Here is a 25,659-nt window from a genome sequence, read left to right on the forward strand (position 1 = left end):
TCAGGAAGTCTGAAAGAACAGACTGAGTGGGTGGGGAGCTTATATTCATGAGCTTGCCCTTGTGGTCATTGCCAGGTAACAAGGTAAACAATGGGGCACATGTCATTCCAAGCCTAAATAGTATGCCTCAACCGATTTTCTCAGCAAAATGCTCTCATGGTCAACAGAGCTGATCATGGACTGTTGGATATCAGACAAACAGCAGGAATACGCAATTGCATTCCTATTGTTTTGTAACCAATTACAGAATACAGTTCACTGATACACTCCACAAGATTTAGTAAAGTCACCTTAGAAGCTTAGACATAAGGGAATGAAAACAGCATACAATAAGTGTACTGGACAACTTATTGGTGCATCTGCATCAGCATTATAAATGACAATATTTTCAGAATTGTATGCATTGATCAGACATTTATTTGATCATTTCCAATTGGCCAGCATAGCCAAAACATAGATCAACATGAACACTCATGAGAAATAAAGGTGAGACATTTCACATTTAAAAAAAATATTTGAGCCATAAGCCTAATATAGGCACCCGGTCACCCTACAGTGTAGCACTCATCTCCCGTCCAATGCTTGAAAAAAATTATACAAAGTAACAAAATGATTTAATAGAAAGTAAAAGTGAATTACAACCAACTACAGACATTGATGGGGAGGGGAGCGGGAGAGGAGGACTCATATACCCTGCTTCCATCAAGCAGGCTTCAAATCATCCACTTGGCTTCAGTCACCTCCAAGACTGAAGCGGGAGGCAAATGCAGCTATGGCCTCCTTGTCAGGCCTCTCACACTGGGCAGACAGGGTCCTGGGATGTACAGCTCACACAGCTTCCCTACATATGGCGCTGGATCAAGGATGACCTCATTGAAGAGGAGATTCAGGAGCCGGTCTATGTAGCCTATAACGTTTTTGAAAAGGAAAATGTATTTGTTAAATCGGTAGTTAATTTAATTTCCTTTTATTTACTGTTCTGAGTTACGATGCTATCAATTAATTGAGTGGCTTCACACCATATCCCCCCTTTGCCTTGGGAAAGCTGATTTTGTATCACAACATTTCTGCTGCGGTGGTTGCCTGGAAAGCTGTGCAGACAGTGGATGTTGAATTTTCTAAAATGTCTTTCATTACAGCTTGATGATAGTGGAAAGAAAAAAGGTGCAGCCTGTCCACCCGAAATGAAAAGCAGCCACTGCTGTCAGATGTCTTAATTCGGAAAATAGTGTAAGGTTAATTTTACACTATGGCATCGAGTCACAAAACAGTTTGCTTTTGACGGCAAGTAGCTTGCTAGCTAACAATCACACCACAGATGAAAAGTTAACCGTATCTTTGTTCATACGTTCTGGTTGAGCTAGCTACTACAAGGCCAAAGCAAGGCGTAGGCGCACATGTAATGACAGTTAAGGCAGTACATATTCAAATGAGTTAAGACGCTACCATTGGTGTATCAAATTCCAGGCTATGTGATGTTGCATAAGGCAGGAAGTAAATCCTTGGTAATGCCTGCCTCCTGAATCCAAGTGTTTAACACGGGAGGAGGGGACCAGTAACTTTATGATAAAACTTTACCAGTATATCAGCTAGTCATTTTGCATAGTTGGGTCATCCTACTTTGTACTGGTTTCATCCAAATATCATCCAATTTGATGAAAACATGAATTTCACTGTTCAGGACCTTTAATTCCTAAGTGATGTGGACACTGAGGAACTTGAAGCTCTCGACCCGCCCCACTACAGCCAAAACAGATGTGGATTGGTTGTGCTCTACCCTCTGTTTCCTGTAGTCCACGATCAGCTCCTTTTTTATGCTGACCGTGAGGGAGAGGTTGTTGTCCTGGCACCACACTGCCAGGTCTCTGACCTCCTCCCTATAGGCTGCCTCATCGTCATCGGTCCGACCACATTTGTGTCATCAACAAGCTTGATGGCGGTGTTGGGGTTGTGTGCGGTCACGCAGTCGTGGGTTAACGTGGAGTACAAAAGGGGATTAAGCGCACACCACTGAAGGGCCCGTGTTGATGATCAGCATGGCAGATGTGTTGTTGCCTCACCGCCTGGGGGCGGCCCGTCAGGATGTACAGGATCCAGTTACAAAGGGAGGTGTTCAGTCCCAGGGTGCTGAGCTTGGTAATGAGCTTTGAGGGGACTATGGTTTTGAATGCTGAGCTGTAGTCAATGAACAGCATTCTTACCTGGTATTCCTTTTGTCCAGGTGGGTGAGGGCATTGTGGAGTGCAATAGAGATTACGTCATCTGTGATTCTGTTGGGGCAGTATGGGGGAAATTCAGACCTGAGTAAGCATGCATAAATGGAATGGAATTCCCCTTTTATGCACTTTTCTCTCTATGCGTATTCTGACCTTGAACTTAAGCATGAGAATAGCATGCTATTGACCCACTATTTATTTGGGGTGGAGATCGAACAAAGAAGGTGTTGTGGAAGTGTCTACAGCTATTCAGTATTCTGACCTTAACTTAATTCCCTAATAATTACACTACTTTTACACGTGAGGAAACAAATGAATAAGGTCTAGCGAAGGTCTACTGTTTGGATAACAGAATTGTAAATATCAATCACACTTGTTTTAGATCTATTTCTTATCATCGCTGGAGACAAATGTGAAACCAGTCATATGGCAGCAAACTGAAGCATATCAACTTTCCCACAGTAAAGTTTATGAAATGCTGTGTCATTATGCAGGATTTAAATTTGTACGGCCTTTTAACTTGCAGGGATGGGCACTCTCGAATGTCTTAATTATAGGCTACCCTGACTTTTTCGGTTTCCTATTTCTATCATGTTAAATATTAGCCACTATCATTATCGACCGTCAGTAAGCCTAATAACCACACGTATTCAACTTCCAATTTGCTGTTAGTTCCCTTTAGGTGGTATAACCTACATTAACATTCCATTTACCTTAATTTGCTTCCTCTAAACGCCGTCACAGCCGTGTGGTTGTTGCGGAGGGTCATTAGTAACAGTTGATAATATAAAAATACATGTATGCTAATTAAATCGTTACCGCGCGGAGCACAGACTAAGCCATAACCATTTGAACGCGACGCATGACGCGATAATTGGCCATGTCATCACACAATTACATGATTCATGCAGGCAAAAGACGAGGATATAGCCTATTATTGTACACTATTCTCTCTATTATAATTATACTAATCTTCCAACATTACCATGGGTTGAAGAACTGAATGTGGCAATTTTTTGAATGAATCAAACCACTGATTTTTCTTTATTTCGTGCATAAAGGCTCTCCAACCTGTTTATGATTTATAAATACTTTCCTAAACCTAAATAATCTACAAGTATTTTTTTTATCTATTGGGATCAATTGGTGCTGAAACAGAGACGAATATGCAGATATTTAGATGTATTTCTTTCATTGATCCCTAATATTCTGAACCCGTTCTCTCTATATAGTCTAGTGAATCTGTCGAAAAATTTAAACAAACAAAAAATACACCGTATTTAAAGGGATGGCTTAAGATAAAATGTACTGAAAACCCTACAGAATGAAAACGCCACGAGAAAATCGGTTGGCCAGAAAGTGGGAGGGTTTTCAGGGGTTGAATGAAATTTCAGAGCGCGCAAGGTAACCACACCTGCAGAGCGCGTTACGTGACTGAATAAGGTAAGTCTGAATACCAAATACTGAGAAGTGCATAGGAAATGTCTGAATCGGCCCTTTTGCGAATTGGAGTTGATCCAGGGTGTCTGTTAGGCAGGTTACCTTGGCCTACTTGGGCACCGGGACTATGGTGGTCAGCTTGAAACAAGTTGGCATTACAGACCGGGTCAGGGATAGGTTGAAAATGTCATTGAAGACACTTGCCAGCTGGTCAGCGCATTCTCCGAGGACACGTTCTGGTATTCCGTCTGGCCCCGCGGCCTTGCGAATGTTAACCTGTTCAAAGGTCTTACTCACCTCGGCTACAGAGAGCGAAATCACAATCTTCCGGAACAGCTGGTGCTCTCATGCATGCTTCAGTGTTGCTCGCCTCAAAGCGAGCATGGAAGGCATTTAGCTCGTCTGGTAGGCTTGCGTCGCTGGGCAGCTCGCGGCTGGGTTTCCCTTTGTAATCTGTGATAGTTTACAAGCCCTGCCACATCTGTCGAGCGTCAGAGGCGGCGTAGTAGGATTCAATCTTAGTCCTGTATGGACGCTTTGCCCGTTTGATGGCTGGTTGTAGGTTGTACCAGGATTTCTTATAAGCATCTGGATTAGTGTTCCGCCCCTTAAAAGTGGCAGCTCTAGCCTTTAGCTCAGTGTGGATGTTGCCTGCAATCCATGGCTTCTGGTTGGGGTATGTACATACGCTCACTGTGGGGACCTCGTCGTCTATGCACTTATTAATGAAGCTGGTGACTGACGTGGTAAATTACTCATTGTTATCAGATGAATCGCGGAACATATTCCAGTCTGTGCTGAGAAACAGTCCTGTAACTTATCATCCGCTTCATTGGACCACTTCGTATTGAGGGCGTCACTGGTACTTTATGATTTAATTTTTGCTTGGAAGCTATAGTTATGGTCTGATTTGCCAAATGGAGGGCCTTGTATGCGTTTCTGTGTGTGGAGTAAAAGTGATCTAGAGTTCTGTCGCCTCTAGTTAGACAGGTGACATGCTGGTAAAAATGAGGTAAAACAGATTTCAATTTCCCTGTATTAAAATCTCCGGAAACGAGAAACGCCGCCTCTGGGTGTGCATTTTTTTGTTTGCTTATGGATCTATAGAGCCTGTTGAGTGCAGTATTCGTGCCAGCATCGGTTTGTGTTCGTAAGTAGATGGCTACTAAAAATATAGATGAAAACTCTTGGTAAATAGAATACCTCATGATAAGCTGCAGACCATACTAACTCAGGCGAGCAACAACTTGAGACTTACTTAATATTAGAGATTGTGCACCAGCTGTTGTTAACAAAGAGAGACACCCTTATTACCTTAGTCTTACCCGAGTCTGCCATGCGGTCTTGACGATGCATAGAAAAACCAGCAAGATGTATATTATCCATGTCCTCGTTTAGACACAACTGAGAAACAGAATATTACAGTTTTTCAGGTACCATTGATATGATAGTCTCGAACAGAGCTCATCCAGTTTGTTCTCCAGTGACTGCTCGTTTTCCAATAGAACAGAGGGCAATGGTGGTCTATTTGCTCACTGATGTAGTCACATCAGGATGTCGCCTCGCCTGCCTCTCTTTCGCTGCTGCTTCCTCTTTCGAGTCCCGGGGATAAGGGCCTGGTCCGAAGTAAGCAGAACATCCAGAGCTGCAGACTCGTTGAAATATACATTTTCATCCAAATCGAGGTTAGTGATCGCTGCTCTGGTGTCCAGAAGCTGTTTTCGGTCATAGGAAATGGCGGAGACATTATGTACAAAAACAGTTAAGATCAACGTAAAATCACTCACAAAATAGCAAAATTGGTCAGGAGTCTGTAAGAAGGCTACTATCCATTGCAGCGCAACCTTATAAAAACAAATATCCCTTTTACAGTGCACATGACAGCTGACAGCCAACCTTTCGCAATGCTGTCATAAGCATGTTATGTCACAAATCTTGCCTTTTCATAACAGTCGGTCTAGTGTATGAGAATGTTGAAAGGATACTTTTACAGCCATGAGCGACCAAGCTTTCAAGCTTACCTATGAGGTGTGTGAAGGTTGTTAAATGTAATTCAAATAGCCTAACCAGGATTCTTCTTCTCAGCCTCAGCCAGTAAAAGCAATACCAACAAAAAGAGTTGAAGAATGCAATGATCATGATTACCTCATACCAAATATGAAAAGTTTGAGTGTCACAGAAACGTGCAAATTGAAAACAATTTAAGGCAAGTTCTTAGCTAACCTAAGGCACGGACAGAATGGTAGGATTGTCGAGTGTCTACCGTTTGAGTACTTAGCACTAGAGATGTGCCGAGTAGCCGGACAAAACGAGTATCGTATTGGATATGGGCAATTTTTTGGATGCCATTATGATCAGAGTATTTTTTAATGTTTTTTATTCGTGTCGGGGGGAAATTATTTTTGGGTGCCAGCACACATCTTTCTCATGTCAGTCAGTCAAGTGAGGTGCTACTGGTCTAAATAACTACACTGGCTAGTTTGCCTGTCTGTAAAGAGAAGGACGGGCTGTACGTTGATCCTGCTGCTCTGATTGGATAGAGTGATGTTCTCTGTCCACTCCCTTCATAACTTCACTTCTCGGTTTCGGTCTGACCATTTAGACTGCTGCTGCCTCCTGTTAGCATGCTACTATGATAAATCAAATGGCAAGGACGTTTGCTATCAATGTGCATAATATCTAACAAGAGAGGCGGGGATAGGGCAAAAAGATGAAACACTGACGACGCGCATTCTGACTGAAAGCAAACTTGTCATCTGCAGTTTGTTTGGTTTATAAATGTTCAGGGAGATTGGGGAAAAAATGACGGATACGACTACAAGTATGGCCATGTCGGCACACCCCTACTTAGCACCTCTGAACAGAGTGCCTGCCGTAATTTGCAAACCATGAGAGCCTTCAGTCCGGCGGGTGGTCCCTATAACTCAGACCGACAAATCGGTCTGGCACGTTTTCTCCTTTAAGTCTGTCTCAACCAGAATGTTTCACAAGCAGAGGAATGATTGCACACAGCCTATCTTGAAGTATAACTATCCCTACCCCAATAAAAGAAGTCATGGAATTCACTTTGACATTTATTTTCCCCCTGCTCAACATGCCATCCTCCAATGTAGCGATGTACTCCCAACTAAAGTGTTAGGTCTACATCGCTGACAAACTGTTCCCTGTTTGCCTGTGAGACATGATGTAGGCCTATCTGTGCAGGACAACAAAGGAAGGACAGTTGACGTGCAATAAATAACATCCACCCACCCACAGCAGCTCAAGTCAATCTGAAAAACAAATATGGAGTCTCCCATCTGGACCTAGCAGGGTCTTTAATCCTGATCAGAGACGGAGTATAAACAACACACAGTGCCTTCATATCAGCTGCGCCATCCTATTACCATATGTGACTCGTTTTAGGAAACTAGGCTTATGTCGCGCGTCACTACTTCTCAGGAGAGCCATTTGAACGTAAACTTTTATTTATTTATCAAAATAGTTTTTTGGGGCAGAAATGCCTTCTGGAACGTGAACTTTCATGTGCCTTAATAACAAACTTGTATGCCATCTGTAAATACGAATAAAATGGTTAATTTACAAGCCTAGATGGTTTAGCCACAGAAAAAGACAACCTTTCCGCTAGCCATGATTGACTGAGATAACGAGTGGGCTGGACATGCCGAGAGATTAGTTCAGATTGGTCTGCCATGTAGCACGCTTCTGTCTATAACATGAGCTGGTCAGTATGTGTAGGTAATCCTTTCTAATGCAGCTTTTTTGAAAGATATCACGTAGAAGAACTACATAAGTGTTGATCTCCACTTTCTGGAGGACCGAGTTTTAAAAATCAGTGGAATTAGAGTATGATAGCTAAGGAGATGGAGAAAATGTTGCCGTTTGTTTGCAAATATGCAGATGGGTCGAAAAGAGAACACACAGAAGGCTGTTGTATAAAACACCTGTCTCTGGATTACATCTTCAAACTAAGGGCAACCATGGCATCCGTGACAGAGAGGGAGAAGCGTCCATCCATGTATACGGGTAAGAGAGTAACTAGTTACATTTTCAGATATTTCACGTTTCTAATTGTCAGAAAGTCATTTTCATTTCAAGTTAGTGTAGTGTTAGCTAGCTAACGTTAGCTGGCTGGCTCGCTAGATAACATCACGTGTATGATCTGTGTGTAGTTATATTATTCCTATCTCAGAGACATTTGCAATTGCTAGTTATAGCCTAATGTTAGCTAGCTAACATTGAACCTGGTTGGTTAGCTACCTGCAGATTCATGCAGGGTAGTAATGTTATGAGTTGGGATTACGGTTCATTGTTTAGCTAGCTAGCTAGCTAGCTAGCTAACATTGAACCTGGTTGGTTAGCTACCTGCAGATTCATGCAGGGTAGTAATGTTATGAGTTGGGATTACGGTTCATTGTTTAGCTAGCTAGCTAGCTACATGTCTAAACAAAAGACTCCACTACTATGCAAGTAACCATTTCAATAGAATGTTCATGATGTCACGGCGACAACTTTCAATAGACGTAGCTGCTAAATTCACTCTGGCTATCTACTGCGATTTCAGAGCACTATCGTCTGAGTGTGCCAGAGCGCAGAATAACTGACACATTTACGAACGCTCAACACCCGTTGAATATGGCCGGTGCCAGTAAACGTTGGCAAAAAAAGTGTAATTAAAATTGTTGCCATCAGCACAGTTGCAGTCACCAATGCTCTGGATAACATAAAAACAGCCTAACCAGCTCTGCTAGAGCGAGTAAAATGGTCAGTGTGAGCTGTTCTCTCATTTGTGTCTGGAAGTAGCTAGCAAGCTAGCCAACGTTAGCCAGTTAGCTTGGGTGCTTGACTGCTATTGTTAGGTCAGAATGCTCGGATCAACCCTACTCCTCCGCCAGAGCGTCCAGTGTGCGCTCTGAACGCTCCGAGAGTGAAACGCTCTGAATTTACGAACAGACAATCTGACAACACTGAGTTTACAAACGCCTAGAACGCACTCTGAGCACACTCTGGCACGAACACAATTTACGAACACACCCGTAGTATAAACCAGCCTTTAGTATTGAAATCTTTGGTTGTTTAGTACATGGCCTCACATATTAATGTGGGCTAAGGCTTTACAGTGTGCGAAAGATGCTGAATGGGTGTAGACAAAGAAGAGGCCCTGTGTAGCTCAGTTGGTAGAGCATGGCGCTTGCAACGCCAGGGTTGTGGGTTCGTTTCCCACGGGGGGCCAGTATGAAAAATGTATGCACTCACTAACTGTAAGTCGCTCTGGATAAGAGCTTCTGCTAAATGACTAAAATGTAAAAGCTCTCCAGCAGGTGTACCAAAACATTCAAAGGCCATTTTCTCAAAAGTGAGGTTACAAGGTTATCAACTTTCAAAGCAGAATTACTTTCCCATTGTTCCTCAACTGTAATGCATGATATACAATTTTCTAGCTCTGAGTCTCTACTTTTATCCAATGTAAAATGTAAAAAACAATTTCAAATTTTGCTACATAAGACCGAATCGAGCTGGTCGGTCACATATTTTTTACATGTGGGTAGGGTACTGGGTAGGGGTGACATCTGAAATGGTGCACAAACATGCTCAACATACACAGTCATCGTGACTATCTTTGTTGTCTGTGGCATTAACCAAATGTTGACTGTGTGTATTGCTTAGGTATTAAAAGTCTAAGTAAAATGAACTAGACAAATGTTGACCAATGTTGTTTTTCTGTGTTATTAAAAGAGCGTCTACTTTGACATATATTTGGATGACAGTCCATAGGAGTAAAGTATCTACATCCATGCCAAACATAATTTATACAAATTGATCTGACAAATTGCAAACAAAAGTATTCTGTTACTGTCTGGACAAATAAACTGACCAGGCATACTCCAGACAACTAGCCACTTCTAAACGTTCAACACTTGAGCCAATGTCAAACGTAATTGATAGTACAACAATTTAAATCTATAGAGTGCTTTACTACCTTGCTCACAATATAGGCTACAATCGATGGCTTTCCAACAAGAACGTAGTTCGCTAGTTAGTTTGCTGTTAAAATAACTTTATCCAGAGGTTCCCTATCCCTGACTGACGTTATCGTCTGCGGGATAGTAGTTTCGTTACCCGTAAACTAACTAACGAATTACGTTCTATTCTTTGACTCGCACGCTGAATGTAAAATGGACACCCACACAGTGGCAAACCTGATTCAGTACAACCAGCATTTGGAATATCTTCATACCATAAATGTAATGTCAGACACATTAACCAAGAACTTGTTCACATGACAAAACGCACTCAACCCTGACATTCATTAATTAGACGGGCGCAAGCGAATGATTGCCGTGTGGCTATTAGCATGCTACCATCCGCTACCAGTTAGCTCGCGCGACAGTTGAACGGCTAGCGTCCGCTTCAACAAACAATATTATACATTGAGAAAGTGATCTCACTGAGCAGATTAACACGAGGATTTACCTGTTTTGGACGGCAGTTGACTATCTTCTTTCTGCACTTGAGTGATAATAGAACTTTCCATCTAACAAATGCACAGCCCCTCAAAGTCCAATCCGTTCCCCCAATTCGACGCAGGTACTTTCAACATTCAGCTAAGATTAGCTGGTTAGCAATCACGCTTACCAACCCGTTGCGTTTGGTATCCGAAAATATTCCGATAAAAGCAGCTTCTTGGTTTTTCTCGAAGGAATTATAGCTGCCGCTATCTTTCCTAGTTCAAGCTAACCAATATGTCTTATGCGTTCAACACGAAGTTGATTAGTGTAACACTACGGTCCCCTCTGATAGCTACCTAACACTAGGAAAGACCTCGCTAATACTCCAACATGGAGAATCCAGGCGAAAAAAGCAAAACAACCAAGGAAAAGGGGGCGGTTTCAAGTTCCCCTTAATACTGATAAACAACCTCGAGTGACGATCATAATCCCCTATAAGAAAACGGAAAATATATCGGTAAAATAATTATTTATCTTGGTCCAAATGAAGAATGTGTATATGTCTGATTAATAATTGATTGTTTTAGTTTATCGGATGATGCTTTGTTTTTGCTCTTCTGAGGACTTTGGGGGCGCCTTGAAACCGCTCGTCGTCGCGGATTGGATCTCGTAGAAGTGGGAGTACCACAGGAATTCTTCTCAACTCACTTCGAGTTCGTCCTGAGCGCATTCCTGTGTTCGCAGGGTATGTGGCCTGGATTGATGGTCATGGCTAGAAGGGATCCAGCTTTTGTGAAATTAACATCAGATTTGACTTTTCGTAGCATGTTAGGAGAAATAGGTTAAGGTTAGGAAAAGGGTAAGGATTAGCTAAAATGAAGCGGGGGCGGGACGACGACGACAAATGTTGAAGTTAATTTCCCTTCTAGCAATGACCATGTTTGGTTGCGCTCCCCTGCTCAGACGTTGCATGCATTAACCAATGGTTACGTGCAACGTCATCGACGGGGTCAACAACTGACAGATTACTATAACATATGATGTGGTTAGCTGATACATAGAGGACCTATCCAGACGTTGTAAGATCTGGCAGGCGTCAGCAACGCCTGGGCAGAGGCATGCGCCTATTATCGATATAGCACACGGATCACGGACAATTTGTTTGTTTAATATCCTTAGGCTATGCTTATTTAGGCTAGTTTGAAATTTAATATACATTTGATTAATTGCATATTTCAATGCTGAATACTATTCTAAATGCTATTTATATATACATGAAGTAGTAGACCTGTGGATGAAGCCTATGCGAAGGCCTATTGCCAAAATGATCACCTATCTGCGGCAACGGAGGACAAAGTAAAACATTACTGCCATGTGAAATATTTGAACTGAAGACTATAAAGTCTGCAGACTTTTTTGTTTTGACCTTGTGGCAGCACTAATTGTTTGATTACAAACCACATTTTAGAATTTCATCATATAGGCTAAAATTAACCTAGCTCAACCCGTTTAGAACGGCATTCTTAGGACCATTTTTATCACCTAGTTATTTTGCTTTTGATTGATATTCTATATCAGGGTTTCCCCCAAAACCGTTTTCAATCTTTTTTTTAATGGACATAAAAGACCAGGAAATCAGCTCAAAGTAATTTTAATTTAAGAAATCTGTTCAAGTATCCCCACGCAAAAATAGACTGGCTTATGTGATCGTATCCCAATGTAATCAAGGTTGGAAATTATTCTGTTTTAGTCTGTTTGGGATTCTTGCGGTTAATTTACATGTTCTGGACCCCCGACCAACCGCTCAAGGAAAAATTGGCTCAGGGCTGAATGAAATTGGGGACCCCTGTTCTATATTGTCATACAGAGTATGATTGTGATAATTTGAGTATATTATAACACTAATTGAATATCTGCTAACAAACTGCTTATATACATTATTAGACACATACTGGTCTGACTAACCTACATATCCTCTTAATAATGCATGTAATAACACCTCAAAAACCATTATAATATTTTCTCCATTTATGCAAAGAGAGAGAGAGAGAGAAAGTCAGTTTGATTGTTGTTAGGAAATGTAGAATATCTGTCATGGCAAATTCACAGACTCTTTGCAATACCATCTGCATAACAATGCAATACGAGGCAGAAATTAAATTAATCTACAATGATGGTATGTTTGTATATGGGTTTGTTGAAATGGTTTTTAAGAGATGACAACATATAGGAATTGAAAGTGTTCACCAGCTGACAAAACACAGCTGGAAAATAAATGAATTAAATAAAAACAGAATACAACAGGTGATCACATGCATAACAAAAATGTCAGGAGTAAGTTCAAACAAACACCAAGCAAAGAACACAGGAAGTGTTTTTATAAGAGAAAAGCCAAATTAAAAAACAGCAGTGTGACTAGGCTGCAGATTGGATAAATGAATTATATTAATTTCATTGTGATATACATTACAAAATGCATTGCAGCCAACGATGAATAGGCCTATTGTTGACATCACAATTATATATTTTCTATATGTTGCTTCTAATGTTTTATCATGGCCTCTGATGACTAATGTCATTGAGTAAACCTTCACATGTAATATCTCACTCTCTGACAACATACTCCAACAACCTGTCCCTGATATGCCTGAGCAATACAGTGTGCTGTGCATTGTGCGAGGTCTGGCTTGGCCTGGCACTATATACAGTAAACCCATACATTGACCTATATGGAGAGAGAGGAAGAGAGGGCACACATGTGCAGGCAGGAGAACGGTGAAGTAACAGGGAAATAGAAGGGTGTGATACTGGATACCCATTGGTTGAATGTGAGGAATTTATGGAAAACCTATACAGAGGTCACGTGATCCTCAGCGTCTGGCAGGAACGAGGGGGCTGAAGAGAGGGAGACAGGATAAGCAGAGAACACCAGAACTCACAAGGGTGTGGCAAGCAGACACACATAGCGAAGCTAACTAAAACAGTGGTGTAGTAGTCCCTTTTGATTAAGACCCCTGGTTACAAATATATTTATATCTCAACCACATCGTAGACCACAAGCTGAACTCATGTAAGACAAGAAGTGAAGACACCTCCTTAACAATGTGATTTGCAGGAAGAAGCCTGTTCCCCCTCCTCCTTGCCATCTTGCCCTGGGGTGGCCTCTGCTGTAGAGCCCTGCTTCCAGGAAAAGGGGCCCAGAAGGCAAACTGTGATGCCTGGGCATAGCGAAACAGGGGGACAGAGAGAGGGAATGAGAGAGAGAATGTGAGAGTGAGAAGGACAGAGAACGAGAGACGGCCCACAGAGAGGTGTAGTAAAAAGAGGTGATGAAACGAGAAGCAAACATGCCCAAATGGAGAGATTGAGGGAGACAGAAGAAAGGGAAAGGGGAAAGGGGGATACCTAGTCAGTTGTACAACTGAATGCATTAAACTGAAATGTGTCTTCCTCTTTTAACCCAACCCCTCTTAATCAGAGAGGTGCGTGGGAGAGAAGGAAAGAAAATGCGAGAAAACCCTCCCATTTTACATACAGTTGAAGTCGGAAGTTTACATACACTTAGGTTGGAGTCATTAAAACTCGTTTTTCAACCACTCCACAAATTTCTTGTTAACAAACTATAGTTTTGACAAGTCGGTTAGGACATCTACTTTGTGCATGACACAAGTAATTTTTGAAAACAATTGTTTACAGACAGATTATTTCACTTATAATTCACTGTATCACAATTCCAGTGGGTCAGAAGTTTACATACACTAAGTTGACTGTGCCTTTAAACAGCTTGGAAAATTCCAGAAAATGATGTCATGGCTTTAGAAGCTTCTGATAGGCTAATTGACATCATTTGAGTCAATTGGAGGTGTACCTGTGGATGTATTTCAAGGCCTACCTTCAACCTCAGTGCCTCTTTGCTTGACATCATGGGAAAATCAAAAGAAATCAGCCAAGACCTCAGAAAAATAATTGTAGACCTCCACAAGTCTGGTTCATCCTTGGGAGCAATTTCCAAATGCCTGAAGGTACCACGTTAATCTGTACAAACAATAGTACGCAAGTATAAACCCCATGGGACCACGCAGCCGTTATAGCGCTCAGGAAGGAGACGTGTTGTGTCTCCTAGAGATGAACGTACTTTGGTGCGAAAAGTGCAAATCAATCCCAGAACAACAGCAAAGGACCTTGTGAGGATGCTGGCGGAAACAGGTGCAAAAGTATCTATATCCACAGTAAAACGAGTCCTATATCGACATAACCTGAAAGGCCGCTCAGCAAGGAAGAAGTCACTGCTCCAAAACCACCATAAAAAGCCAGACTACGGTTTGCAACTGCACATGGGGACAAATATCATACTTTTTGGAGAAATGTCCTCTGGTCTGATGAAACAAAAATAGAACTGTTTGGCCATAATGACCATCGTTATGTTTGGAGGAAAAAGGGGGTCGCTTGCAAGCCGAAGAACACCATCCCAACCGTGAAGCATGGGGGTGGCAGCATCATGCTGTGGGGGTGCTTTGCTGCAGGAGGGACTGGTGCACTTCACAAAATAGATGGCATCATGAGGAAGGAAAATTATGTGGATATATTGAAGCAACATCTCAAGACATCAGTCAGGAAGTTAATGGGTCTTCCAAATGGACAATGACCCCAAGCATACTTCCAAAAATGTGGCAAAATGGCTTAAGGACAACAAAGTCAAGGTATTGGAGTGGCCATCACAAAGCCCTGATCTCAATCCTATAGAAAATGTGTGGGCAGAACTGAAAAAGCGTGTGCGAGCAAGGAGGCCTACAAACCTGACTCAGTTACACCAGCTCTGTCAGGAGGAATGGGCCAAAATTCACCCAACTTATTGTGGGAAGCTTGTGGAAGGCTACCTGAAACGTTTGACCCAAGTTAAACAATTTAAAGGAAATGCTACTAAATACTAATTGAGTGTATGTAAACTTCTGACCCACTTGGAATGTGATGAAAGAAAGAAAAGCTGAAATAAATAATTTTTTCTACTATTATTCTGACATTTCACATTCTTAAAATAAAGTGGTGATCCTAACTGACCTAAAACAGGGAATTTTTACTAGGATTAAATGTCAGGAAAAAACTGAGTTTAAATGTATTTGGCTAAGGTGTATGTAAACTTCCGACTTCAACTGTAACTCCCAAAACAATCTCACTGCAGACTGCTCACTTTGGGAAAATAAGGTATTTCACGGAGACAAACCCTTGGTAGAGTAACACCAGTTGGCCTGCCTGTAAAATGGCATAGATGTTTGAGGAAGAATGTAAAAAATTATGAATGTAGAAATGATGTATGTGCAGATACTTTCATTATTTGTAAGGATGTCATCATGACAGAATTGAATAATTTGGAGTGCAATACATTTAACTGCAACAACAGCAATGAAGCAACAAAAAACAGTGGCAAGTATTATAAATAACCGAGGCAAATATCCTCTCTGGTTGACACAAGGAGGAGGCCTTTTGGTAGGCCATCATTGTAAATACGAATTTGTTCTTAACTGACTTGCCTAGTTAAAGGTTAAATAAAAAAACAAAAAACTTGCTGACTGATCAATCATCACCTTTTATTCATTTTAAATAAACAAATTAATAGCTTCCAAAAATCACTGTAACCTACCTACATATCAAATCGAATGTTGAAAAAAATATACAAATATTCGATAGTTTGTCCTTATGCACGTTTTTACGGTGTATTACGGTACACTAACGTTACCGCAGTTTTTCTATCGCGATAGGAATATTGCGTGAAACGGAAACGAGAACCCGGTAAATTGACTTGACTGTCTTTGCATGACTTCAGAGGTTGAAACAGAGAGCATACGGAGCTTCTTCAGCATTTAACGGGATCTTACGACAGAACGAATGTAAGTTATTAAACTATAGTATAAAGCTCACTCGAATGGCTGTGTAATAATTTGTACTATCACTGTAAATGCTGCTCCATCTTAGCTTTCTAGATGATGACCGTCTTCTGCGATTCTGTCCTTGTCTGGGATACTAGCGAGCTAGTAACGTTAGGTGACAATCTAAAGTCACGAGGACAAATAACTTGCTATGAAAACATACATTAACACAAAACAGTGACTGTAAATGATTGTCAAACACCTTAGTTTAAAATGCCACATCAAGAAACCGGGCAGAAGTGCGAACTCTGGGCCCATCCCTCTAGTCTACTGTGCTGTAGTAAGTTTAATAGGAAACTCAAATTTATAAGTTCAAGGCATGTTCCTGCTTTGTGTCACGTAGCTAAGTATGTTGTAAAGGGAAATGAGTTATAAGCAATGCATCTGGAATATAAATGATTGATTAAATTTGTATCTTTGCAATGGAGGATACATTATATTTTACCAACAGTAGTGTGTATGACATACAGTAACTAAATCAAATCAAATGTATTGGTCACATACACATGGTTAGCAGATGTTATTGCTAGTGTAGCGAAATGCCTACTGTAGTTAGAAGGATACAAGTTGGACTGTGTGTTATTGGTCCATCAAGCCAGTTCTCTTTCTGCCTCTCTCCTCCCAGCAGTCACCATGTCCTCCAACAAAAATGTGTCAACATATGATGATGAGAATGAATCAAAATTTATGAGGAAAGCAAAGGAGTCTCCCTTTGTCCCAATAGGTAAGTGAAGCTGTACAAAAACTATTTTTTTTACATGAGCATCAATTATGTTGGTGGTTTCACCACAGTGGATGTTTTCCATAGTGCATGTTTGATTGAATCACAGTCAGTCATAAATTGTAATCCACTTTTCCAACCCTGGTTCTAAGGTTAGATATCATACACCCAGACCCAGTCATCATTGCATTTCCCATGTGTTTTTTTTACAGGCATGGCAGGATGCGCTGCAGTGGTCGCCTTTGGTCTGTGGAGGCTCAAGTCGCGGGGAGACACAAAGATGTCCGTCCACCTCATCCACATGCGTGTTGGAGCTCAAGGCTTTATAGTAGGAGCAATGACATTAGGTAGGTCCTAATCCAATATGTGCTGTATAACAGATACACAGGCCCAACAGCTAATATCTCTTAATCAATTTACAAGGGCAACATGTATCACACAAGACAGTGACCGTGTTGTGCCCTTACACACGTACCACTAACAGAAAATGAAACACTAACATGACTGTAATGTTTGTCTATTTGTAGGGGTGATCTACTCTATGTACAAAGAATACCTTGCCCCGAAGGACCCAGGTAAAGACAGCAAGTGAGCCTACCAGCCAATTAGCAAGTGACATGACCAGAAAACGCTCCATGCCTGCCATTCCTGCATTCTACCCTTGGAAATAGAAGTAATAGAATGGATTATATCTGTCAAAATAACATTCCATTGATGATGTCATTTATTTTGGGTGAGGGCGTGACTTAAGCTTAGCAGCATTTCAATCTGGCAATCACTTTGAAGAAGGTTAATACATTTGAGGAAGTCAAGTGGCACTTTCATTCTGTGTATTCTGTTTCTAACATTACCTCTTTGCTAGACACCTGCTGTAAACCACCAGTAAAATGCCACCTTGAAGGCGACCCAACACACCCATAAACTCCTATAGCCAATCCACTCATTGACCATTGTCAACCTCACCATGAAGGGTTATTGTTATTATTTAATAAATAATATTGGTTATTTTCTAACATTTACTTTGAAATGTGAGGTAAATTTTTATTTCACAAACAGGTACAGAAGTAGGTAAAAGGTTATTTTCAACCAACTAGCCGCACACTACTAACTATTCTAAGGGTGGATCGAAATTGACAGAATGGTTACCTGGAGGAAAATGGGGGAGGGTTATGCTTTTTCAATTTCAGTCAAGGGGAGAGTTTAGTATTTTTTTAATTGAATCTATTCCAGGGGAGGGTCGTGTAATTTGTAATTGATGAAATTTCAATATTTTTCAGTGTTTTAGAATTTGTTGCTTATTAGGCTATATATCGATGTGCCAGGGTGTGCAATATCAAGTGCGCCTATACGCTATTTAGTGTGGTGACAATCAAATGATCCATAGCCTATAACCTATAGGCTACGAAGTGCATGCTAGGAGAAGCAAAGAGCAAAGTTACATTTCTAAGATAGCTGCTGGGATGTTCTAAATACAACTAGGCTGCATTACACACTGCAATAGATATTCCAACCCTGAGCCCTGGCCTGCTATTGCTGATCAAAAACTGTGTGCTGCCTAACCAATGGCTGTGCTGTGTAGGTCTACAGTGGCAGTTTAGGAGGAGAGTCAAAGGCTTCTTCCAAAAATAATTTTTGATTAGGCCTAGTCCAAAAAATGCACTCATGCATACAGACTAGCCAGACTGTTCTGTTCAGTTTGAGAAGGAGAGTGCAAAGATGAGGACCGGAGGTCAACTTTGATAGCTTGCTACTACTATAATTGATTTCAGTAAAAACTATGTTTCTTGCCCATTATATATTTATCAGAGTTATTCACCTCACAATAAGCCAGATTCGAATAACTTACATTGTGGCGCTGAAACTTGAAGCAACAGCCGCGGTAAAATCAATAGGAAATGGACAGCACATGGTGGTGGAAGTAGGCAAATTCGAGTAGGCATAATTCATTTAAAGGTCTTAATTTTAATTACACTTTACTAACAACAAGAGGGATTTGTGTTGGAGCCTATTTCTTCCTATTTAAGAAATAAGAGGTAGGCCTACCTTTTTGACAGACAGAATTAGGCTAAAGGCTGCTATATCCATAGATTTGTTCGTCAATTCCTCCACCCACCATGCAGTCTTTAAATAACAGCCCTTCACTGTCACTGAGGTAGGCTAAATTAAAACCAAGACTCGAATTTAGGGGTAATGAGAGGGTATGCCATAGGCCTACCTTTTATTAATGAAAATTGCAAAAAGCACAGGCATACCCCTTGTTAGCTTAAGATTTTGAAGTAAATAAAACTGATAAGATTATATAAAGTGATCTATTAACAGCGCTTTGGTCTGCGATGCTTTATGCCGTAAAATACCCGGGAAAGACGCGAGTCCGATGCATATGTGAATATCATTGTCTTGTTTATTTCACATTCAAAGACTGAGCTACAACCTTCTATAGCCGAGGAGACAAAAAATTGACTTTGTTTTGGGAAGTAATCTAATTCTGTTACTATCAATAGATTTAAGTTATTCACTTTCTGTACAATAGAAGATGTTTAAACCCAGACAGCTTTTAGGGAAATGTCATGTGAATTTCTATCTCTAATTCAACCTAAGCTTGAATCATTACCAGAGGTTGTAAGGCTCTGGTTTTAATCATCAATGATTCAAGGTCCATAACCACGAAGAAGGATTTTTTGTATGTTTATTCATGGAGAGCTCTGGCGCCAAACACACAAACATACGATTTTATACCTCCTGAACTTGACTCCTCCCACCTTTGTCTTTATCTAAACAGTTTCCGCCTTCCCCTTCACCCTTGAATGTTTAGTACCGCCCCCTCTGTTAGTGGGTTGACACTACATGATAATTCTAACATTTATACTGTATTTGGGGTGAAATCCTTTAGTCATTATTCTTAAAATCCAAATTAATCTAACAATCCACCCCTTTGACTAAATATTCCCACATTCAGGATAAATGTATTTTACAAGCATGATTAATCTCAGAGATCACATCAGAACTAATAAACATTTCATCCAATTGCGGTCTTTCAGGGTCCAAATCCTCGTCATCCACCAAGCCTGGAGGATAGTTTTTCACATTCCCCTGGTCAGAGTCCGGAGTCAGTCCATCTCTCATCATTGTTTAGATACTGCATTTCACCAACGCCTGATTCACCAATCCTCGGACACAGGGAACAAGACAACAACCACATAATACAAGAATACCCATACAAACACTGACCGCTCCTAAGATGGTGGCTGCTAGGGTTTTCCATTTACCAAATATTTCATCAAACCACCCTAACTTCTGAGTTCAGTTCATCCTTCACTTAGTGCAGTTAATTCTGTAAGAGCTCTGGTGACTGTCCCATCCAGTGTGGTGTTGTTAGGGATAAATGTGCAACAATGGCTTATCTTTCTATAGACACCGGCCCTTTCTGCCTGATCTAGAACCAACCTCTACTAAGTTATGAGCGGGATGGCGGATAATCGCTCAGAGATCCCCTTTACTGCATCTCTAGTCTGGTCAATAAATCGTTGTTGGTTGTAATAGATATAATTTATCCAATCCATATTTTTGTTTGTCACCCACCAGAAAAATGTTGTAGTAAAACTCTCCCATATTTGATTCATAGCTTTGTATTTGTCTGGAACACCCCTGGGGATGCATATACCATCTATCCAAATTGGGCTATTTCCTTCCTGACTTATTTCTTTTTCTCCTAATTATTCTTCCTGTCACTGGTCTTTGATGACCAATTCTTACAGGTTGGACCAACAATACTGGTGCACAAGTACCCACCCATCCCTCTGGTAATGTCTGCCGAATGCTCCCTTTGTTAGTGCATGCCCACCACACATCAGTCTGAGGGATGGTTAGGCTCCTAATTTTCTTCCTCCCTTCCTTATCTAAATCAGTCACATTAATTATCTCCTTACAGCCATCAAAATCACCCAAGTTACAGGTGCCATTTCTATGTATGTAACACTGGTATTCACCAGGAGTTAAAGTGAATCTAGGTGGGCTGGCCCAGTATGTCAATTTTGCCAGCCCAATCCCTGTGCAATTTGGCTCTTTTTGATTGGTCCCCAGGTCTAATACACAAGGAAACATTGCCTTTGGCATTGGGGCGGTCAACATTGTCTGTCGCCCAATGGAGCATGCATAACAATTGGTCTCCCCCAAGGCCCTAGCGGTGTATTTCATCCACTTTAACCAGAGATTCTCATCAGGGACCCCCTCCACTTCCCCTTGGTTCCATTCTTGGAGGAGAAAATCTTTCATAGTGGACGGGTTAGTCGAATTGACTCCGTCATCCCTTGACTGATCTACTCGGGCTATTGCTGTTAGTGGATTAATGACAGTACCTGTGCTTTCCTTAGACAAGTATCCCATCCGTATTTGTCCGCGCAAGCCCAGTAAGTTGAATCTTACTCCCCACCCTTCTCTGACTCCTATTTTGTAGATCACTCGCCCTTGACGGTCAGTATGTCGGGTCGCTTCCCTTTTATTTCTTAATAATGGTAAGGCCATAGCGTAATTGGTGCGAGGTGGTGGTGGATCTTGACATACCACGACTATTGTCGAGACTATGATGCAGCTCAGAGTCACCCATATTCCCCAAAACCGCCAACCCTCTCCTGTCTTGAGTCCTTCTGCTCGGTACCACCCCATACTCACACCCTAGGAACACACTACAGTGATGATAGGTCTGGGTAGGAGATCTTCGTTGACAGAGGTGACCCTGTGGCCCAGTTCTGCTCTTCAACTCTGCGTGGTGCTTGTATGTGGTCTTACCTTCTTGCAGTGGGTAACATGGACCCAGGTTCCTCTCTCTGCTATTCTAATGGCCAAGGCGGTGACCAACATAACCTGATAGGGCCCTTCCCAACAGGCCTGCTTCCAGTTTATCTTCTAGTGACTGGATGCTCACCAGTCACCTGGTTAGATAGTGGGTCACCTTCTCCTTTAGTTCACCTGTGGGGCACAAAACCTCTGACATACGGGTGTGGTTAATAAACTATCTTCACATATGTTCAGATTAATGTAACAATTTCTGACTGCATTCTCTTTTTAGACTGTATCTAAAAAAATGTTTTTTTTAAAAAGTATTTTGTCCTCTCCTTCGTTTGTCCTCTCCTTCGTATATTATTTAATCCTACAATTAGCCTCTTCCCCCCTCTTGACACATAGTTCTGCTTATGTGTCAATTTTTACCACCTTCCTAAACATTCTCTTAGGTAATTTATCAACCAATTGCCATGCCTTTCATTTTTGAGATTGTCTTTTGCTTCTTTATTGCTCCTCCCACTTCCTTTGTCTTTATGGCGGCTAAATTCGACTTTCATTCAGTTCAGAATCAATTAGTAATCCAATCAAACAATCTCTTATCTTGTAAAAACACTTATGTTTAGTTCAAACTCTGTTCTACTCCGGCTCTCCCGGGCTTGACCTGAAGACTGATTGTTGGACATGACAAGTCCATATTTAGGTCACCTAAGTGTTCTGCCTAGCAACAAAGAATAAAAACCTCTATGTTCGTGATTAACCCAGTTATCTCTAATAGCCCACCAAAAAAAACCCCATAATCTTTAAATCACGACCAATGTCATATCCCTCTTTACTCTCTACCATTTGGGTAACATCCCTGATATATGTATGAAAAGCTAAGACTGTTTGGGAAGAGAGCAACAACAAACTGTTCTTCCTCCTCAGAGTTCCAAATGATTTTACCATGGGCTGCCATTGCCTTCCCATAGATAAGATCACTTAATTTACCCGTATGCAGTACATAATGGAGTACCCAAGCTTTACAGCAGTCTATCCTTACCAAAAAGCTCATCATTCTTCATCTAATTTTTTTTCTTCTCTAGTCCTTATCTACCTGATCCTATTGCTAAATCAATGATCTAGGCAATAGTTGTCTCGCCTTAGATTGTACATTCCTCTGATTACTGCAGCTTATTCCATTAATTTAGGTTCAAATATCCCCCAACAAACCGTTCCATCCTACAGCATAGTAAACACCACCTATGAACTGTTGAAAATCCCCTAAATTCAACATAACAACCCTTTATAAACATCATGCTGGGTGTGTTTTTTTTAATTTGAAAAACCCAATTGAAAAATAACAATCAAAGATAGTTAGGCTCAACTTAATTTGGTAGCTCCCTCTTATGACCTAAATACTGCCTAACTTCACTACTGCTCCCCCTTGCCCTGAGCAATATTCCAATGAGATAAGCTAATCTCTTTCTCCTGGTTATACATTTTGTTAACCTTCAATTACCATCTGTAATCTAAAGATGGTAGTACACACAAAACATGATACAGATATCCCCAGTCCTAACCCATGAATAATGTTTGTATCAATCTAATTCCTTATAACTAATCCATAAAATCCCTCAAAATTCCTCGAGTATACAATGATTATTTAATTGATTACTCTAAATCTGCTACATGTGATCTCATTTCAAATGATCCATTATCAATTATTTGATCCACCCCCTAAGAAAATCTCTATCCCCTTCTATTCTGGAGTTCTACCTCTACCAGCTATTTCCCCTAGTGGCTATTAAATACTCAGCTCCCGTATGTTATTTTTCTTACTCTATCCTGTCTACTATTCCGCTCATGATGGATTGCATATCTCTTGACCTCGGCTAACGAAGTAGTTCCCCATCCCACTAAAGTCCTCTTAATATTCCAGCTTATTTCTGGTCTCATTCCACTAAGGAATGCTATTTTTTAGCTGCTGATGGTACGGAGTATCATTTCTCTGTCCCTGGGGAGGCTCAGGTATGCCACTTGGCTGATGGTCTCACTGTCTTCCTGTTTACATTCATGTACTTTGGAGAAGTCAGCATGTCAATGGTAAGGTTCCCTTAAATTATTACACAACTCAGTTATTTTCCCAACATATTGCCCATCATTTGCCCATGGTAGGACTACTCCATTGGCATCCCCTGAAACCCACTGCCCCCGAACAGCTGCCCAATCTTTCCCAACTAGGGTTCTGACTGCCCTCTCAATTTCCCCTGTGTTTTAGCTTAAAGCTTGCTGCTAGACTCTCCAAATCCCTCCTGAACCCCTCTGTTCCTGTCTTAGGGTGCACTACACCCTCTATAGCTCTTACTACCTCTTTCTCTCTATCTAACTCTACCCTTAACCTGCCTATTTCCTCTCTACCCTTCTATCATTACTGAATCAATGATAATACAGTTAGTGAATACATTTTTATTTATTTTTTTACTCGCCTTCTCCCCCCCCCCCCCCCCCCCGCGATGCAGTGCCTTGCGCCACTCAGGAGTTAATAACTGCAATAACTATCAATAATAATTATAATAACTATTACGAATTATATTGTCCTTTTTCTGATGTTATAATTGTAGTCTATTCCATCACTTTAGTTTAAAATATAAATTTATTTATAACAAATCCAGAACCCACCATAGGCTGGCGCTATTCCCCCAGCACAACAGCCAATGCCACTTGCTTCCCTGTAACGAAAATAAATTATCGTTAAAAATTTTCCAACTATTTGTATTTTCCCGCTAACCCATTTCAGTTCGCTATTCAATATCTTTAACGGTTCTCTCTGATTCGGCCCCAATCAATAAAACAAATGCTTGATATCGTTGATCAGCATACACTTAATGACATTCCTACCATCTGAACTTATGTACTGTCTCTCACCCCCCCCCCCCCCCCTCCTGCTCCTTCCTACATTATGGGGGAGGCGCGGGAAACTTCCCTACAATCTTCCTTCTTAGGAAATGTCATTCGTACTTGTAACATATTTTCATAGACCTATCTAGAATATTACTAAAGCTATCTAATGCAACTTTTAATACACGTAAAAAAACTCTCTCTCCCTACACCCATTCCCCATTGAATAAGTGCGTCTTCCTAGTTACCCCATAACCACGCCTCAAATCTTTTATTCAGCATTTAACCAACCAAATACTAAGTAGTATCCGGTTATCATTCATACCCGCCGTTGAATTCCCTCATACACACATATTTCACCTTATGCCATTCAAATGCCCAACACAACAGAATATTTCAATGCAAACCTCTATTGGTTCTGCAAGTCGCTCCGGACCAGAGCGTCTGCCAAATGACCAAAAATGCAAATATTCTCTACTTTCTCACTCATGACGTACGTCTACGTTTGAGTGCGAAAGTTCATACATATGCATCGTTGGACTTTATAGGTACCTCTCAAATAATCGCTTTGTGGTGTTTTTAGCCAATTCTTAATTGACACGAATCATTTTACCCGTTGAACCAAAAAATTGACTGTCCTTTTCTTTACCCATGCAGTCACGATGGTTAAATATTCCTTTGTTACCGTTAAAGCACTTTCGCGCTTAAAAAAAAAACACTCGCTGTCTCTAGCCCCTCCTTTCGCTGTTTTTTTCAAATTCATTTTATATGCATCTGCCTACTAACTTTTTTACTTCGAGATGCCCAATAAATTCATACCTCTTCTCCCAAATGGATCCATAAACCATATTTCTTCGATCTCTTTAGAAGTTTTATTTCCCATGGTGGAAAAATAAAAATCCCCCCCCCCTTTAGTAATAATTCCCAGAATTATTCTTCTAGGAGCTATTATTTTAGTGCGTCTCTTGAGCCAATGTATGATCTGCTTTTGTAATTAACCATTTACAATTATTTAACCCCTAACCCAGAGTTTTTTATTTAAAACTCCGGTTTCATGAAAGGGGTCGATAACCATTTTTTCTCACGCGACCTAATTTTTAGCTCCTTCCTTGAAATAATTATCACGTCTCCCGATGGATTAAGTCTCACACATATACGACCTTATACAATCATTTGCTAAACTTATTTGCAAAGTTCTAGCAAATCCCCAGTCGTATACGCTACTCCCGACTCATCCATCTCACACAATGATA

The 25,659-nt window shown here is 40.9% G+C and overlaps 2 protein-coding genes across 4 annotated transcripts in view; one reads left to right on the top strand and one right to left on the bottom strand.

Annotated features, from left to right (window-relative positions):
• LOC311138188 (carboxy-terminal domain RNA polymerase II polypeptide A small phosphatase 2-like) overlaps positions 1–10,724 on the bottom strand; it is a 33,913-nt gene extending 23,189 nt beyond the window's left edge. Inside the window, exon 1 of one of the 2 annotated variants that reach the window (XM_084172856.1) lies at positions 10,131–10,724. In XM_084172856.1, coding sequence (XP_084028982.1) covers positions 10,131–10,191 — 61 coding nt within the window. In that variant the 5' untranslated portion in view covers positions 10,192–10,724. The remainder of the gene's footprint in view (positions 1–10,130) is intronic. The other variant, XM_084172857.1, reaches the window with a different exon arrangement.
• A 5,144-nt stretch (positions 10,725–15,868) lies between these two features.
• On the top strand, positions 15,869–17,782 carry LOC311138014 (HIG1 domain family member 1A, mitochondrial-like). Of its 2 annotated transcripts, none has more exons than XM_084172658.1 (4): positions 15,869–15,990; positions 16,655–16,753; positions 16,963–17,097; positions 17,278–17,781. In XM_084172658.1, the coding sequence occupies exons 2-4, from the start codon at positions 16,663–16,665 to the stop codon at positions 17,340–17,342; spliced, it is 291 nt and encodes a 96-aa protein (XP_084028784.1). In that variant the 5' UTR covers positions 15,869–15,990; positions 16,655–16,662; the 3' UTR covers positions 17,343–17,781. The 2 variants fall into 2 exon arrangements, with proteins under 2 accessions (XP_084028784.1, XP_084028785.1); XM_084172659.1 differs by having other exon boundaries at positions 15,906–15,990; positions 16,658–16,753; positions 17,278–17,782.
• Positions 17,783–25,659: the final 7,877 nt, after the last annotated feature.

The sequence above is a fragment of the Coregonus lavaretus genome, assembly GCF_964263955.1.
Source record: "Coregonus lavaretus genome assembly, chromosome: 12".
Taxonomy (NCBI): Eukaryota; Metazoa; Chordata; class Actinopteri; order Salmoniformes; family Salmonidae; genus Coregonus; species Coregonus lavaretus.